Genomic DNA, 17999 nt, shown 5'->3' with positions numbered 1-17999 from the left:
CCGTTTCTAGAAAGTCCACCCATGTGCAGGCCAATAAATGAGGCTCGGTAATTGACAGAAATATTTCCATACAAATACTGTTACAGATGTAATTAAAATGTAATTAATTGAAACATACATGTATTTTATCTGCAGGGCTCTTCTAAGTAGAATACGCAATTCGCCAGTTACACCAATGCGTACGTAGATGCCAAGGGCTCAAAGGCAGTAATACATCATCCCCTTGACCCTCCGGAGGTCAACCCCGAAGTTTTTTGGTCTCTTTCTTCACTTTTGACAACATGAACAACACACACCCCCGACTGCGAAAGTCAACCAAGATCGACCCTGAAATGATGGCCGGGTCCCTCGAAGCAAACACGACAGCCCACGAGCAAGACTCATTACTCAGAGACGAGGCTGGATGCGACGGCAATGGAGAGGACTCTGCAGAGTTGCGTGACACAAACCCCAAATCAAAGCGTGCTCTGTTCCTAGGCAACTCTGTTGTACGTGTGCTCAAGATTACCTTGGGATGCAGCTACAGCAATTTACTACTGCCGTTTGTGTTTTTGGGCATACTTGCGGGGAGTCTAGGATGGGATGACTCGATTTCTTTCGTGTTCAACTTCCTGGCGATTCTTCCTCTCGCGGCGTTGCTGTCGTTCGCCACAGAGGAACTGGCAAAAAGCGTCGGGCAGACCGTCGGAGGGCTGATTAATGCAACGTTTGGAAATGCCGTTGAAATGATTGTAAGCTGAACGTTTGGTGCTCTGTTAATGTGGAAAACTGACGTTGGCCACTGCGTAGGTGGGGATCACTGCGGTTCGGCAGGGAGAAATCAGCATCGTGCAGTCCAGTATGGTGGGCAGTATCCTGTCGGGAAATCTTCTGGTAGGTTTGGTTCTTGGTGTCATGCTCACTGCCCAGGTGATCTTGTCTACTTACACAAAATTTAGATCCTCGGTGTTTCATTGTTCTGCGGCGGGTTTGCAAAAGATGTCGTGAAATTCAACGTGGATGTTAGTGGGATACTGTCATCCTTAATGGTGGTATCCTCTGCAACATTAATCATCCCATCCGTCCTCTATTCAACCATACCATCCAAGTCCCAGGAAGTGGAAGCCAGCGTCCTGAGTCTCTCCCGTGCCGCCTCCGTGGTTCTGCTCACATTCTACTTGGTCTACCTATACTTCCAACTGAAGAGTCATTCCGAGCTGTTTGTCGACGATAAACAAGAAGAAGAAGAGGAAGAAGAGCGAGTTCTGGGCCCCTGGTCGGCAAGCATCATTTTGATCCTTGCAACCCTCGGGGTCACCGTCTGCTCTGATCGTCTGGTGGACAGTGTCGATGGCTTTGTAGACAAGTGGCATGTGAGCCGGGCTTTTATTGGCCTGATTGTGGTTCCCATTGTCGGTAACGCGGGAGAGTTCAACACTGTCATCAATTCTTCGATCAAAGGGAATATGGACCTCGCGATTGGTGTGGTTGTTGGAAGCACGTTGCAAATCGCATTGTTTGTGAGCCCGTTCCTGGTCATGTGTGGCTGGATTATTGGACAGCCCATGTCCTTGCGTTACAGTCCCTTCGAAACTGTGGTTTTCTTCCTATCGGTAATAGTCATGGACTGCTTGATTCGCGGAGGTCGATCCAACTACTACGAAGGGTCTTTATTAGTTGGAACGTGAGTGGCCACATGAGTTTTCTAGTTGCGTTCAGTACTAATGATTTCTCTTAGATATCTGATAATCGCCATTGCATTCTACGTGCACCCAGACGCAGTCGATGCACCATTCGTTTAAGATGCTGCAGGGTTATGATTAATTATTCTCAGTTAGATAAATTACATTCGAGCAACTTATTAAAAGCAATACTACACCTAGAGCAAAAAGCAAGAATCACCACGGAGTCGCCTCGTAGGGCTGAGACTTGGCGCTGTGACCAACCTTAGTCCAAACCCTCGAAGAGCTGATATCTTTCAGCAATAGACCCCAACTTGAGTATCAGATACAAGCAATAAAATCACTATTCATAGGATAGTTTATTACCGGTTAGCCGGCCAAGAGGACTTGATCAGGCAGCAGAATTCCCCCTGAATGTAGATTGCAAGCCCACGTGCAGATCCCACGAAATGCAAAGCCTCGAGCCATTTGGTCTACAGCAGGTTATATGCAGTCCTATGGGTCAAGTTCAGAAAATGTTTGCGTGAATGAATTGAATATGAGCAAATTTATGCGTATCAACGCCTAAACTCCGATCTAGAAAAACCCCGAGTTCTGGGTAGCTGAACAGTAATGACACCCCTGATCCCTCTTGGTAGTACAAGTTTCAAGATGAAATAAAGTCACTGATACAGATGCAACGAATTCATTGTGGCAATCCTCGATTTGCATTAACAAATCTTTAATGAGAATAATTCACACAAAACCCTCTGCAAAGTCGAAAAATAGGCCTCTCCATTCTCCGAGCAAAACAGTCTGCAGCGCACCATTAGCAAAGATAATCACTAGATTCCTTACTGGAAGATATCGTTACCCAATAGAAAATTCCCACTAAGGCTGTCTGTGTCCAATTCCTTGCTCCATCTCCCCCGGCGTTTTGACATATGCCGGTGCTGGTTGCGGGACCGGGGTGTACGGCACCCATTGCTGTATAGGGGGTGGCTGGAAAGATTTCCCCAGTTCCTTTTCTTTCTTTTTGCGATCCCTACGCATTTTGATAAGAAGGACAATGACAACAGCAATGACAACGAGGACGACAATTGGGATGAGGATCGCTTTGAGCAAGAGCCTGACAAGACCCATGATGAGAAAGATGTATAGAAATAGGCGGCAGAGGTAGGTATCACACTAAGCCTGAGAGTATAATAAGGTGATAATATAATGTGGCAAGTTACTGGGAAAAAGGATACAGCTTCGATGGGTAAATTGAGGGACTTTTATACCCCGATATGCTCAACACCCTGCCTCTGTGTGACTAGGCTATGTCGTATCAACGGGGCATGGGCGCAATCTGGATGGATATAGGGCATGCCGCAGCGCTAAATGGTGATATTTGGTTGGCGACCAGCCTGTGGGTGTACTAAATTTGATATGGAAACACAAGGCCGGCGACTAGGTTTCCTAATAAAGACAAACTTTGTTAGCCTACACCAGGCGCTGCAACTGTGATTGATTGTGCATGACTGGATCATCGATATTCCTTCGTAAGTGCTGCCTGCCTTATTATGCAGTGCTATAAATGGATCTGTTAGAGTGTATGTTGTGTGATTTTGCCCAGGTGAATAGCCACACTGCGTAAGCAACATTCATTTGAGTCTGTATAACGATATAGGAACACCACCGACACCGTTCCTCCGTATACTATCTCGCACACCTATACAATTTCAATGACCTTGAGCTAGGAGAGAGGAAAGAGAAAAAGAAAAGTCAGAAACCTAGGCTGGCAAACCTCTATTGCCTCCAACTAGATCGCTTCCCACTGTTCCGCCGACTCTACCAAAAGAAACCCTCTGGCCATTTGACCTTAAATACCGAATGTGGGGCTTGCACCCTACGCCCTACAGCTAAGCCTTTGGAGAGAATGGACATCAGCAAATCTCCTCAAGTTCTGCATTTGGGCAGCCCTCGTGCCGCAGGAAAACAGATCTTCAATGCGATAAACGGCGATACAGAGTCCTTCCAGAACTTGTGACCGTGTATGGCTGCTCGGTTTGGGTGTCGCATTCCTAACCCCAGGTTTCCCAATGGCGGAATTCTAGATACCAAGGGGTTCAAGAGTTAGTCCACAATTCGACTAAAGAATACTGCTTTTCTCAGGGCTTCTGACTTGTCACCCCAGATCCAGTTCCCGAGAAATCTCCGAGTTTCTTTTTGCCGGTTGGCCCGGAGAAGGCAAAACCAAGACAAGACAGCTCATAGGGAAAAGTATAGCCTTGACCTGCATACTGGACTGTTTCATATAAATTTACAATTATAAATCTACAATGAAAAAAAACCCCGTTGAAATATTGGTGACCTCACAGAATGAAATTTGAGTCTGACGTCAAAATCGGGAAGTCTAGGGAAGTGGGGCCTGAGCCCTATATAGCTCTTCATAAAGTGGATTTAAAGACGCCTGGAACCCTTTACTTTGAAAAGAATATATTTTCATTCAAAATGTCGTCTGGAAAGCGCGTCCTGCTCACGGGAGCTAATGGCTTCGTTGCCTCCCATATCTTGTCTATCTTGATCGACGTAAGTTCACGGACTTTATAGGGAACGAATCTCTGCTAATATGAAATTAGCAAGGCTATGCTGTAACTGCGACAGTGCGGTCCCTTTCCAAGGGCGAGGCCATAATCAAAACCCATCCATCGTGGAAAGGCAAAATCGACTTCGCGATCGTATCAGACTTCACCACCGAGGGACCGTTTGATGAAATCTTCAAAACAACATCCATTGACTATGTGATTCATGCTGCGTCTCCAGTAAACTTCCAGGTGTCCGATATTCAAAAGGAGATGATCGAGCCGGCTGAAAAAGGGTAAGCTTGGAGTCCGGGGAAGTTTCAAAACTCCATACTGAATCCACTAGAACTACGGAAATCTTGAAAGCAACACTGAAATATGGCTCCTCTCTCAAACGATTCGTCTTGTTAAGTAGCGCGGTTTCCGTGATGAACTCTTTCGAAGACATGACGAAAGAGGGAAAGCCATACACCGAGAAAGACTGGAACCCGGTAAGGCATGGATATTTTATATCTTATGTAAACATCTCTAAAAAAGCAATAGGTGACGGCCGAGCAGGCAATTGAGCGACATGACGCCGTTCTCGGATACAATGTATCAAAGACCAGAGCCGAAGCCGCAGCATGGGAATTCTTCGAGAAGAACAAGCCATCCTTTGATTTGGTTGTCATCAACCCGGATATCATCACTGGTCCCATGCTTCATCCCATAGACGGACCAGGTTCGATCAACGAGACTAATCGCTTCGCAATCGCCAACTTCATCGATGGAACTCACAAAACAATCGACGGAGTTCAATTCCCATTCTATCATTTTGTATGCGATACACCCCTCGGTGACCTTTCCAAGCTAATTGATGTCTAGGTTGATGTCCGCGATGTTGCCCGGAGCCACGTAGAGGCTTTGACCAACCCAGCAGCCGCGAACCAGCGAATTCTCCTGATCTCAGACCTGATCACACCCCAGTTGGTGGTGAACACTATTAGGGAAAACTTCCCTCAGCTCAAGGACCGTGTTCCGGAAGGTAATCCTTCTCAGATTCTTCCCCCGGGTATTCACCCAACTGGGTGGGATACGCGTGTCAGTCTAGATATCCTGGCTAAGGGTACTAAGACTGGCAAATGGAACTATGTGGATTTAAAGACTAGCATTATTGATGCTGTCCAGTGCATGATCGATTCTCATGTCATTTAACATCTTTGATTGGCCTGTCGATACGGAGCATCTCCATTTTTCAATCAAAAGCAATATATATACGTTATCTTTTTCTAGTTCTATAGTTGCATAGTAGATCAGTTAGCCCCCACGGTACCCTCTTCAAACTGAGAATAATTAGTCTTGGCAGGATACTGCTATTTTCAGTACATGATTTACTATCAATTAGCGTGGCGAAAAATCGCAGAGTCAATTACATTGAAATGAAAGTAGATAGCCAAGCGGCCCTCACTAAAGACATTGAAAGTGCAGAAGGTTAAAGTTGATCTCAATTTCAATACAACATAGCCAAGGGCATCCCGAGGTATATGAGGGCTTGCAGGTCATCGCAATTGTCTGTTGTTAAAAAAAAGCTTCAGGCCCCCAAGATCCAGGTAACACCCCAAACTTATGACGAGAAAACAATACCGTAGTCTGAAATATTTAAAAGACGACTTGCTCAATGGTATCGCGACGCAGGACTTCGGCGTCTTCCGACAACAAAAATCCGGCGTCGATCTGTCGCTCAACGGCTTCTCCGGCCTGACGTCGATAGTTCTCTACAGTTTTGTAGACAGCCCACAGTTTGATATCTTTGAAAGGGACCTCGGTGCCTTTAAATAATAACCAGGTTAAACAGCTGAAAGAAATTCTCGCGGATATGAGCAACTTACCAGTGTGCCAATGCGGGTGTGGCTGAGGGGTGACATCGATTATTTTGGCAGTAGGAACGTCTGTATGAACAGTCCTGACTCCAGCAAGCGCATTTCCGTACTCGTCTCGCTCGACCTCCCCGAATTTGTCGATATCGATTGTGGTGCCTCGCGGGGGAGCAACACCGGTTGTGATCCATTTGTTCATAGCATCGAAGAGAGCATGGTAAACGAAAGAATTGGCGAAAGTTGTCCACTGGGCACCTTCCAGATCAACAGCTGACAAACGTTTCTTATCTGACATCGAGAGGTATCGAGTCTCGCGATGAGACATGCCGGCAACTTCGTAGAGTCGGAATGACCTGCTATCAGGACGGCGATGGGGAGGCCTTTCACCTCCAATCCCCCCATAGAGTGTCTTACTATAGATGAGTTCGAATTCACCTAGAATCTCAATGGTCTTTGATTCGCGCAAGTCTGGAAGTGCGTTGCCGCCGTCGCATTGGCATGGCATGAATCCCTCAAATGGGGCGGATCCATCAGGACGTCGGAGATGAGGAGACTCGACGATGAACTTTCTTATCAAGTCTGCAGTCTGGGAAAGGCCAGTTAGTACGACGCGATCGGCCTGCAAACCCAGCTGTCCTGATCTCGAAGCATGTGATGCAGCAACAAGAATCTCTGGAGACTGCACAGTCGCAGCCCACCATCTATTCTTGAAGATCCTGTAATCATTCCAGAGCTCTTCTGCGTTAGCAAAGGCGGGGATGTGGCTGGAAAATTCCTGCAAGGTCTGGCATCGAATAAAGTGCATCTCTTTGTAGCGTTCGGGATCAATGTTTTTGATTTGGTCAATTGCCGCGGGAGCTTGCGAATCAACTTCCAGCCAGGCATGACCTTTCAAGTATTAGCCCGGACAACAAGCCAAAGTAGAATGAATAAGAACTCACCATTGCGCATCAACCACCGATTGATAAGACGCCAGATGGTTGTTCCACCCCATAGGTGAGATGGTTCCATGATGACAAGACCGGAAAATTTGTCAGGATCCGCAGGGCAACGAAGAAGGAGACGCGTGCAGTACGAATGGGCAACGGCAATGCCGGTAATCAGAAATTCCTGGCAGACGTAGTCATACACAGGAAGCAAGTCACTGTGATGGAGGTCATGTATCACGGCCTTGGATGTTTCGGTCTCGGGTAGGAAAGCGACACTTGGCTCCATGACTCGCACGTGCATTCCGCGTTCTTCTTCGGTTGCCATCTTCGTTGGCGTGCTCTGTTCGTCCAAACTACTCTAAGGTTGTCGTTTTTCAGTTCTCCGGGTCCAAGATGGGACCGAGGACACTCGGCACGTGTAGTATGTAGAGGGAGGGACTCACGAACTAGGGCCAACGGTGACACGTGATGAACCGTGTCGGTTGAGTCAATGTCGCGTTGGCTTTACCTGACTAGGACGGTGTTGTTGAGGAGCGAAAGGAATACCGGAAGAAGAGGAGGGAAAAAAACAAATACTGAATTCGTCGAAGAAGGTGGGAGGGTGATGGGTTGGAAGCAGCTGCGACAAACAAACAGCTAAACAACGCTTCTCTCAAAGCAGAGACACTCAAAAGACCAAGAGATACAAAGACATACATTCCCCATAATTTTGATCCAAACCAAACTAGAAAATAAATAGGAAAATAAATAGGAACGAGATAAATCATATTCGAGACCGAAATTAGTTTGATATTCTACCCGACTGAAGGATATATGCAGAATTTACACCAGCAAGTCAAACATATCCAACCCCCAGAACCACTGTGCAATACCCATGGCCCCAACACTCATAGTAGCAGCCATGAGAAGATTGACACCGTTGTTGTCTAGCCAGTCATGGCCAGTTTCAAGACGACGACTTTCATGACTTTCATCGACGATGTGTGACACCTGGATACCGCGCAATGCAGCGTTATGTATGCTACCAGTGGTTTTGGCAGTGCCATCAGCAACGACCGGCTTGCCAGTGGAAGGGTGAATGAGAACCTAGAAAACAAGGTTAGAGATTTGTACACGGTGGCCCGGGACACATAATCGTGAACTCACCTTCCTACCACCACTCCCCTCAACAACCTTTCCGCTCCTCTTATCGACAACACTAGCCTGCAAAAGCCCACCAAGGACACTGTCAAGCACACTGCCCAATGTACCCCAAAGAGTCATAGCTATGGTCCACAGAGCCCGATCCTTCAATCCGGCACTCGCGCAGAACGGAAGAACCGCAGCAGATGTGGCAGAAACAATGAACGATCCCAGAAGACCAGCTCCTAGACCAACCGCGGTAACACCACCATTTGTACCGGGAGGGACTTCACGGAGATTCAACGAGGTTATCAGGCGGGGTTTGGATTTCGAGAGAATGCCGAGCTCGGAGGAGAAGGTGTCTGCAGCGACAGCGGCGTAGTTTCTGTAAAGGGGAATTTATTAGTTATATGCACTGGAGCAGATGATGCAGACATGAAATGTCAAATTGAGTGACGTACGCTACAATTCCAACCATTAAGATATCAGCTGCATTCTGACCGAGCGAGAAACACGATTCGGTGCCTGTTGTTTTGGACAGGACAACCGCATGAGCGATCGATAATACAGTAGCGACAATAGAGTTCGCTAGGACTTGGATATGATTTCGGGGGCCTTCGCCACCTTCCGCACCGGTTGCGGAGAGTGTCAAATGCGACTTGATCTCATGTTTTACCTATCACAGCGATCCTGTAAGCTGTGTTCATAACATATATGTGGGCCGAAGAGTGCATAGTATGCAGCTTCGCTCGACTGGGTATGTTCATACCTTTGTGACCTTAGTTCCGCCAAAATAGAATACTGCAAGGAGCGCGACTGGGGCCGACCAAGGGTGGAGAGCGTGAGCGGAGGCCGAACATGCCGCAGCGACCAGGCCGAGGGGGGTAAGGGATTTGCGTGACCAAGCTCGATAGACAAGTCCAGTCACGAGAGGTATGCCTATATATGGTTTCATTTTGTCGGTTTTGTGATCTCGACTACCGTCATCTGCTAGGATAGATGGTGGTTGAGGTTGAAGAGGTAGGTGTAACTGGAGATTGTAGCTTAGGTGGAGCCCGAAATAAGCATCGTCACATGATACAAGGGTACATTTTTATACAAACCAAACAAGAATAGGGAATCCCATGCATAAGATAGAAATCAAAGGTTTGTATGGTTCAATAGTTCAATATTATGGGCATTGATCTGCTACAATATAGAAAAGAAAAGGAATACGGTCTACCAGAAGGATATTCGCAAAATCGACCAAAAGCAATATTTAAGTAGGTATGGTATGTGCCGAGTCAATATATAGACACCAAAAAATTGTGCGCCTTTCTGCTCCTCAGGGTATGTCCAAAATCCAGGAAGTATAGTATACAGGGCGCAAATCGAATCAAAATCAAGACAAAAATAATACGGTAATAAGTCAAAAAGCAAGACGACGAGTAACAGCCGCAAGAAGCTCAGCATGTATTCGGCAGTCTTGCTAAAGCGCGAGGCCACTGCCGTCACCGCTCCAGCGGTAAAGGGCTAGCACCTCGCGCCTACGTGACTGCTGCTCGCCGAAGTCTTCTGGGACACGGCCGCGGACTTGTGCCAGCGCCGAGCGCATCACTTTTCGGAACGTTCGCTGCAGGAGATTAGCTTCTGTAAACATAAGGCTTGGTCACGGGTAAATCTTACCTGATATTCAGTATTTAAAGTCACAACGCAAGCCTCATGTGCTCGCACGATTGTTTCACAGGCTCGAACAACACTGGGACTAGCATCTCCTTGCAATTTATCCGCAGTCAAGAGTAGCAAGAAGCTACCTTGCAAAAGATATATGCCAAAGAAGAAGGGCATGAAGCTTAGATCGGGGTCGTATTCCAAAATGTCCGAGGCCGCCTCAGCAGAGCTGACTGCATGGCCCATGGCGGTGATGAACGACTCAGAAGAGATCCAAAGATCATTATCGTCGAGCAGGTTGATCGGGTCCCACTTTCCAGCCAGCAGAATGTGGAGTACATGCATAATGTGGGTGCCATAGGCAACCACCATCCTCGTATGAACAATGGACTCGCTCACATGCGAGCCTACCGTGCTACTGGACCGACCAGATGGGCTGACGTGGTTGAGGTTCGAACCTTCCATGGCCGTGTCAGGCTCACCGGCCCCGAGGCCGAGAGAGCTAGTATATCGAGCCTCGAATTCTTTCAGACTCTGGGCGTAGACATCGAGTTGCCGGCTGATTTCTATGGCTTGACTTTCCCACTCGCCGCTGTTGCGGAAATGGAGACCGAAGCGCGGGTGGTTGCGGGCATGTTGCAGATCCACAATCTCGCCCAGGATAGACATCAGGGGTAAGAAGTATCCAAACATGCTATGGCCGGTGCATTCGGAGGACGGGCCAGCACGGCGGTAGTTAACAGATGAAAAGTCGCCGGCCTGCCAGATATCATCGTTCATCGGCTGTAATAATCCCTCGCACTCTTTATCCAGTAATGTCAAGGGTCGGTTGTAACAAAGCGCCAGATGCCGATCTGTCGCATATAATAGCCACCAGATCCGCCGCCGCTCCTCGCGTTCTTCCTCTGTGAGATTGATTGCTGAGTTGCCTGGGCCGTGACCTAGTAAAGAGGACGGTTGCCTCTTATTGCCATTCACATCAATGTCCCCATCGCCCTCCATTTCGCCATCTTGACGGGTTGTCGCATTAGGCGGTAGTTCGCGACCAAGTTTCAGCTCTCGCGCGAGGGACCAGGCAGCTGTCCACCATCGCATACTTGCAGCCTTATATTCGCTCGCAGAGACGACAGTCGCCAAGTGAACATACGTAGCGACGTCATCCACCGCGCCAGTGGCACTACTCTGAGCACCCAATTGATCCATGGAGACCCCAAAGCCACCGAGAGCCACCCCGTTAATTACCATATTGGCTGGATAATTGGGAGACGCTTCCCCCGTGGCGGGACCATGGATAAGTGGCCGGAGTAAGCCAATCGTCAACTCCAGAAGCTTTTGGCAGACTCGGCCTCGAGCTGACGGAGGTGACGTCAAGAATGCAGCCTCGCTTGTTTGAGCTGCTACCCATAGCATGCTAGCGAGAAGTCCAGGGGTGCATGATCGAGGCTTTGTGGGGTGTAGGAACGATTGTTTCCGGAAGACATAGCCCACCACATAGGGCGATGATGGAGAGAGATGCGAGGAAGATGAGCTAGTGAAATAGACGTCGAGGAGATCGCAGGCGAGAGATTGAGGGATTATAGAGATAATGTGCGGAAGAACTGGTTGCAAGACGGGGTATCTCAATGAGCTGGAGAAAGGGGGCATGCTGAAGGAAGGGAAGTTTGCGGGTGATGGGGAAGGGAGTGGCAACCAGCTAGGCGACTGCGCTGGAGGGAAAATCCCATAAAAGAAGCCGATGGGTTCTCCGTCGAGTTTCCAATGCGGAAGTGGTTCATGGAGCTTGGATTTGCGTCTTGCGCATTCATCAAAGGGTATGCGCCATCGTTATACCCCGAGGAAAACCCTTGGGGATGAAGCATTGAACCAGGCGACCGAGGGTTCCCATTCGAGTTTTGCATCATCTGTATAGAGCGCATATCCGGTACGGACATCGAAGGTCGGTGGGATTCTTGGAGCGCTGCGTAATTATTGAATGGCATGCCCGCCATATTCGAACTCATCTGCTGAGAAGGTGGCTGGACGGGCGCTTGACTTTGGCGCATGGCAGATAAGCCAGCTACCTCCGCGTTATGCGACCGAGATTGTGCGCCTTCAGCTAGAGTTCGCGCGGCATCGAAGGCGGGATCGTAATGTTCGTTGGATTCTTGCAAAGACTGTCCGTTTGAGGGCTGTCCTTTCGTATGCGGTGTGTTTTCGTTGCCACCCATTTCGTTGTCGGTAAGGCCAGTGGCGGCTATTTCCTTTTTCGACGCCTTCCCACGCTTCTTGCGCTCGCGGGCGTACTCACAGCTGAGTCCAAACTCTGGGAACTGTTAGTTCAACCAATGCGCAAAGGGAGAGAGTCCGTCGGAAAAAAGAAATCGTACCAACGCAATGCGCACACGGGTTTTGTCCATCACACTTGGTTCGCAATTGGTTGCACTGGTCGCAGGCTCGGCTAATTCTCCGACGGACTGGGGTTGCGGAGGAGTTTTTGCGAATAGCGGAGCGCGCCTCAGCAAGGGAATCGCGCAATTCTGGATCTTTCAGACCTGAATTGGTACGGTTTTGTTCGCTATAGAGGAGATGTTGGGAATGCGACGTCTTGGAGTCGAGAGAGTTACTGGGATCGGTCGGAATGTTGGCAGCACCGGCTTCACGTGCTAATTGGAGCTGTTCCAGCGCATACTGCGACCCCTCCGCAAGCGTGTCCAGCCCCGGGGTTTGAGATTGTGTCATCCGTTTGGCTTGAGACGAAAAAGGAGAGTAAGAATTGGCGGATGAGAGGGAGGTCATAGACATGCTTCTCCGAGGAGGCGGAAACAGAGCTATGGCGACATAGAGGGACAGATCAAGAGGATATAGACTCTCTAGTCAGAGACCCAAAAAATTGAGTGTAAACCTTGGTAGTATATATGACCAAGAAGTCACAACGGCATTGCAGAAAGATGCAGAGAGAACCGGGAGGCGACTTTTTATTTTTTATTTTTTCCCTCGGCGCAACCGACCCAAAGCCTAGTTTTCTTAAGCAGGTCAAAGCCAAATCAGGAATATCATGAAATATGAAGATCAAACAAAAAGAATAGAAGAGAAATATGAAGATCAGAAGATCAGATGATTAGAAGATCTGGGGAAGACATGTAAAGGCGGGGGGGAAAAGGCACGTGGTCGGAGAGATGAGTGGTGTCACTATTTCTACTCAACATCCTCTAACTATGGAGTACTCTGAGTAACTATACTAAGTACACTTACACTTAGACGTTTAACCCCTTTGTTTCAAGTGACACTGCAGATTCCCTGTTTCCCCCTTCGCTTATGTCCCTATTTGATCCTGGACAACACTAGTCATGACTACACCCCTATTCTAGGGAAATGAGTGGAAATGTGTGGCGAGACTACTTGAACCCCTCGTCTGGCCACGGTCATATACCCCGGTCTTGGCCCGCGGGGAGAGGACAAAGCACATTAAGGTACAAGGATCAATACTTATGCAGACCGGACCATTCGCAGGTGCCGCTACAAAGTACGGAGTACAGGCTAATGCTAAGCGTTAACCTGACCATTGAATGAATTCGGGGGCTCGGCAATTATACGTCCACTTGTCCCGACAGCTTGACATTCCAATGCGGCTAGATCCGCGTTGCTAGGCTCTATCTGCCCTGTCGGCTTTTTTTCCATTTTGCCTAAATTCAAGAAACCTCTCCGGGTATTTAGTTTTAAAGTTGGGAGTAGATCAGAGAGTAACGAATCAAAGTGCTTCTAGAAGTTCAATGTCATATTCATACAGGTAATATATACTGTTTGCTCCATGTGTAATGTACAAATGCAAATGATGCCCAAAATCGGGCTGAAAATATACAGGAAATTAAAAGTCAGCTAAATGAATCCAAAAGTCACAGTGCTCCGGACATGGCTAAACAAAAATGTGAAAGTATGCATAAACGCCAGCGAAATGCGGGAGTTCTGAGAGACCATCAGGAGAAGAAGTATTCGCTCTCACGAATTCGGGTCAGGTCCCAGTCGCCCTTTTTAGGAACTGGGCGGAAGGTCAGAGGCATCCATAACCACGTGGCTAAATTGCGCTTCTGCTTCTCCTTTGACTGCGCAGAACTCTGGGACTCATGCTCGGAAGGTTCACCATGGACATCATCCGGCATTTCTACGGATATCTCGCCACGGGGGGTCTGCCTCGCCTCAAACATCTCGAGGTCACCAACCAGGCTCTCAATGGCCGGATCAGTGATGTCGATTAAACCCTTTGTTCTCGCATCTGGCTGAACATCTGGAATGTGCCCGATTGGGTTATTACCCATGGTTTTGTAGGTGGTCAGGTCAGAGTGTGTACCGCCTAACGCTTCAAAGATACTGCAGGGTGTCACCATAGCACGACCCTCGGCCTGATCCTCCGGATCTTCTGAGTTGAGTAGAGTTTGTCGTCGGTGTTCGTTGATCAACTCTTGGAGTTTGGAAACCCTAGTACTTTGACGGTGCGCGAAGATCGCCCGACCAATGCGGGTGGTGCGAGGAATTCTGGCCAGGAACGTGTTCTTGCCATATCGCACTTTAAATTCAGCGCCGAGGCGCCCGACAACATCATCGGAATGCATGCGAACGAAGGCATCTCGAAGAATGAGGTTCATCTGGTCGATATCGGCAGCATGGGTCCAGAATGAATCATGGACAGCGGAAAAAGTCAGGCCCGCTTCATGGCATGCATTGGCGGACAAGATCATGTGTGTGGCATCGAGAGAGTGAATAAAGTTAGGCGGGAAGGCCTGGAGCTGCTTGCGCTTTGAAACGACATCATCGCAGCCGGGTTCAACAAGACTGATGTCTTGTAAAGTAGTCGAAACACGGCGCGTCTTGCGAGTGCGATATGGCTGAACCACTGGGAGGCCGAGGGGGGTCGTCCAAATCACAGTCGACCTGAAGGATTTCTCTGGATCAGTGGATGTCGAATAATCCTCGGAGCGATCCTCCTTGGGTACTAATGCTGCTTGCGTGAGCTCCTCAATTTGCTCCGGTGTGACAGACTGTGTGATGCGTTGGGCACAGTCACCAAGCCAATACTGGATCTCATGGGCTCCGTTGAACATGGATCCCAGAGCGCCGAAAATTTTTGTTGCAATGTAGAAAGCTGCATTATTCCTCTCTGTGTTATTGAGGTCAGGGAGATAGTCGATAAGCTGCCTTTTGACCTGTCTCGTCGCGCCCAAAAAGGTCACGCCGTAGACATTAGTCATGACCGTCTGCTTCACAATCTTTCTGGTGACTCTGCCTTCGAGACGCTGAGCGAACTCGTCACCATTGGCTGCGTCCTGTGCGATGGCTTCCTTGACAAATTCACACACACCGGTATAAACGTCTGAAGGGCGATCAGATGGTTCAAGATTGACCTGCTGGGCGCCGATACGATCACCACCCAGAGCGGCATAGTGTTGAAGTCCATTGCAAGAGCCATCTTGGTGAATTGGAAGATGGGAGATATATTCCGTGGGATCAGAGAGCTGCAAGGCGTTCCGGAGTTCGCAGCACGCTGCCAAAAGCTGCCATGGATCCTCGGCCTGGAGCCACCACCGTCGTCCATGGAGTCCCAGGTTGGCAGAGTCAAGAACATCATCCAAGTTGCCCATTGTGAATTGTTCGCGTTCAGACATACTCGCTTTATCAAATCCAAACAAATTTGCAATCTGAATTTTCAACCAGCGCATGCCAGATACCCCAAGTGCCTTTCCCTTATCGAAAAGAAGCAACCCTCTTGAATTGTCAGCCCCCATCTGATTCATGTAAGGAGGGAGTGGGTAAGCTCTCCCACGGAAATCCATGTTATGGGGCAGATAGAAGACCTCTTTCCGGTAAGCTCTCGCTACCTCAAGCTGGAAGTTCTGGAAGCATCGAACGGAATGAAATCCAGAACGAAGATTTTCGACTTCACGAATTTTTTGGTGGAACTCCTTGTGGGCTGCGTAGTCGGCGTCTGGACTTGGTTGTTCTGGTGTCGATAGGTCTGGATTCAAGGGGGCAAGCTTTCCTACAGCCTCCCCGCTATTCCAAGCTTCGAGCATCACGTCAAAAACGGGTTGGTTGATCTTCCACCCGGTGGAACCGAGAACATCGAGGCCTGATCGGATCTCTTTCAGCCCATCCTCTTTCAAGACAGCTTTGAGGTAGGCGGGTTGAAGTAATTCACCGGGAGTAGTGCGCACTAGGTTGGTCTCGTATAGCTTATACCCGCCAGTTCTTGGGCCCGTCCATGGTCTAGGTTTGCAAACCATGGGGAGGTGGCGGGCCAACAGCTCAGCGGGTGGCTCTCTGGCAACAATTTCCACAAGTTTGGCATTCATGTGGATATGACCGGATCGTTTCCCGAAGTGAATCTGATAAGAATGGTCGAAGCCTGGTTGCATGGTGAGGGTCCTTTTTTTGGTGACAGGATCCTCGGCCCAAACCGCGACTTTCCCAACTTCGACTAGCATGCCCATCAAAACAGCACCGATTTTGACCTGTGAGCGAGGGCCCCATATTACAGATTCATCTTCTGCAGCGATCTTGTCAACGAGAGATTGCCATCGAGGTCGGCCTTGCTTGTCTTTGCGGTTTGAGAGTACCTGCTTCAGTGCCTTGAGACGATTCGGATCCATAGACTTGCTCTTTCTCAGATAGGCGTCGGCAATGAGTTCATCCTGCAACTCTTTTCCAGTTACTGAAGCAAGGGCAGAAAGTTTGATTCCCTTGTCCATTCCCTGGCGGCTGAACAAAGACATCACAGACAAGAGAGTGAGTGCAGCTAACCGGTCGGGATCGAGGGCTTGCAAAAACACACCATATTCACAGCGCTCCTTTTGCTCCTCGCTTATGATACGAGACGAAAGAGCCTCTTCAACGAGCGCAAGCTCCTTCTTGATTCTTGCGACAAGGTCCGCGTGCCATTGGCTCATGATTCCGCTGAGCTTTTTCTCATCAGACGCGACGTTGAATCCGGATTTTTGTCTCTCGGCATTATCCGAGCGCCAACGCCATAGGGCCGAATCAAGACTATCAGCTTCGAGTCGTGTTTGCCTCAGATCTGAAATCAATTGCTTTCCTTCTTCTTCGGTGCCCGTAAAATTTTCGGGCAAGGATACATCGCTTTTGCCGGAGAAGAGAGACAGTGACTGTTGCAGAGATTCCAGTCCCAATCCTCTTTGGTGAGCAGCTTGGACCTGGGGGGTATCATCGACGATGGCGGAGGGCACGGAACGCAGCTCAGTAGCTGGGGAGATTTCCATATATTTTGAGACCAAGTCTAACATGTCGGAGGAGCAAATCTGGTTTTGGAACATTAGTAGGATTTCAAGGTACAGACTAAAAGAGTAAACTCACCTTGGACAGTTCACCAACGTCAGAGTCCTCAAGAACCTCAATACCGACAAGTTCTTCCTCTAAGCCCGCGTTTTGGGCAAGTTCCCAGTATCGACGGACAGTTCTGTCGCGCTTTGATCCATGAAGCATGCGCAGCGCCATTCGAATCATAATCGCGAAAGTGCTTGCATCCGGTGTCACGCCACCAGCAGGCATATCGACTTCGAACCACTTCTGCAACGGCAGAACCATATCTTGCTGCCGGTTGAGTATCATATGCGCCACCATCTGTTTCATGAAACGGTTATGCATAACGAGATACTCATCCGAGCCAGGCGGATGATAATGGCCAAGCCGAACAATCAACCCAGAGGCTCGCTCGAACTCCCCAAGCTTCAATGAGAGTTCTAGATTGGCCTTCATCTCCATTTCATCACCGCCGATACCATGTCTCCTGCGGAAAACTTTTGATTGCGATTGTGGCGTCGAGTCGAGGATGATTAAGGATGATGTATCGAAGCTTTCAAACGGCATGTGCATGAAGTGGTCGTAAGCGTCCAGCGAATGCCCATCGATGCTAGAGTGGTCAGCGGCTGTAGCAAGGCGACGTTCTGATTGCGGTGACGGATTGCGTGGGCGATCGTGAATCGAATTGCACGATAGATTCAAAAGCGGGTTCCGATTACTCGAATATGAATGAGAACGTGTTGTCGGCAGATGGAACGATGGTCGGAGGGCCGGAGTCCGCCGCAGGTGAAGGAAAGCATGTTTTTGACAAGCCACGCGGGATAGCATGGTGCATGAAATTGGCGTTCCTGGGATTTAGAAATCTCAGGTTGGAGGTTGAAAGTGAATGAAAATATAATGACTCCAAAAGAAAAAAATATTATGGTAAATTATAAGGTAGATGCAGAC

At 48.7% G+C, this 17999-nt stretch overlaps 7 protein-coding genes across 7 annotated transcripts; 2 read left to right on the top strand and 5 right to left on the bottom strand.

The window, feature by feature from the left end:
• Positions 1-281: 281 nt before the first annotated feature.
• Positions 282-1781, top strand: N7517_011256 (uncharacterized protein; the record flags this gene model as incomplete). The annotated part of the gene is made up of 4 exons (XM_056728979.1): positions 282-731; positions 790-873; positions 939-1663; positions 1718-1781. 4 exons carry the CDS (start codon positions 282-284, stop codon positions 1779-1781), a joined length of 1323 nt encoding a protein of 440 aa, XP_056574794.1.
• Positions 1782-2531: 750 nt separating this feature from the next.
• On the bottom strand, positions 2532-2783 carry N7517_011255 (uncharacterized protein; the record flags this gene model as incomplete). Its single annotated transcript, XM_056728978.1, has 1 exon — positions 2532-2783. The coding sequence occupies one exon, from the start codon at positions 2781-2783 to the stop codon at positions 2532-2534; it is 252 nt and encodes an 83-aa protein (XP_056574793.1).
• Positions 2784-4136: 1353 nt separating this feature from the next.
• N7517_011254 (NAD dependent epimerase/dehydratase) lies at positions 4137-5401 on the top strand (the record flags this gene model as incomplete). Its single annotated transcript, XM_056728977.1, has 5 exons — positions 4137-4214; positions 4265-4503; positions 4554-4698; positions 4751-5023; positions 5072-5401. 5 exons carry the CDS (start codon positions 4137-4139, stop codon positions 5399-5401), a joined length of 1065 nt encoding a protein of 354 aa, XP_056574792.1.
• A 444-nt stretch (positions 5402-5845) lies between these two features.
• Positions 5846-7317, bottom strand: N7517_011253 (uncharacterized protein; the record flags this gene model as incomplete). Its single annotated transcript, XM_056728976.1, has 3 exons — positions 5846-6015; positions 6076-6951; positions 7005-7317. The coding sequence occupies 3 exons, from the start codon at positions 7315-7317 to the stop codon at positions 5846-5848; spliced, it is 1359 nt and encodes a 452-aa protein (XP_056574791.1).
• Positions 7318-7814: 497 nt separating this feature from the next.
• On the bottom strand, positions 7815-9069 carry N7517_011252 (DUF92 domain-containing protein; the record flags this gene model as incomplete). The annotated part of the gene is made up of 4 exons (XM_056728975.1): positions 7815-8078; positions 8139-8499; positions 8576-8790; positions 8884-9069. The coding sequence occupies 4 exons, from the start codon at positions 9067-9069 to the stop codon at positions 7815-7817; spliced, it is 1026 nt and encodes a 341-aa protein (XP_056574790.1).
• A 513-nt stretch (positions 9070-9582) lies between these two features.
• xlnR (putative C6 transcription factor) lies at positions 9583-12545 on the bottom strand (the record flags this gene model as incomplete). Its single annotated transcript, XM_056728974.1, has 4 exons — positions 9583-9726; positions 9780-11556; positions 11595-12066; positions 12131-12545. The coding sequence occupies 4 exons, from the start codon at positions 12543-12545 to the stop codon at positions 9583-9585; spliced, it is 2808 nt and encodes a 935-aa protein (XP_056574789.1).
• A 1172-nt stretch (positions 12546-13717) lies between these two features.
• Positions 13718-17879, bottom strand: N7517_011250 (DNA-directed RNA polymerase; the record flags this gene model as incomplete). The annotated part of the gene is made up of 2 exons (XM_056728973.1): positions 13718-17050; positions 17106-17879. The coding sequence occupies 2 exons, from the start codon at positions 17877-17879 to the stop codon at positions 13718-13720; spliced, it is 4107 nt and encodes a 1368-aa protein (XP_056574788.1).
• Positions 17880-17999: the final 120 nt, after the last annotated feature.

Source organism: Penicillium concentricum (assembly GCF_028827145.1).
Source record: "Penicillium concentricum strain IBT 3081 chromosome Unknown utg000006l_segment0_segment0, whole genome shotgun sequence".
Lineage (NCBI taxonomy): Eukaryota > Fungi > Ascomycota > Eurotiomycetes > Eurotiales > Aspergillaceae > Penicillium > Penicillium concentricum.
The sequence above is the reverse complement of the archived record's forward strand: the minus strand, read 5'-3'. Positions and strand labels throughout refer to the sequence as shown.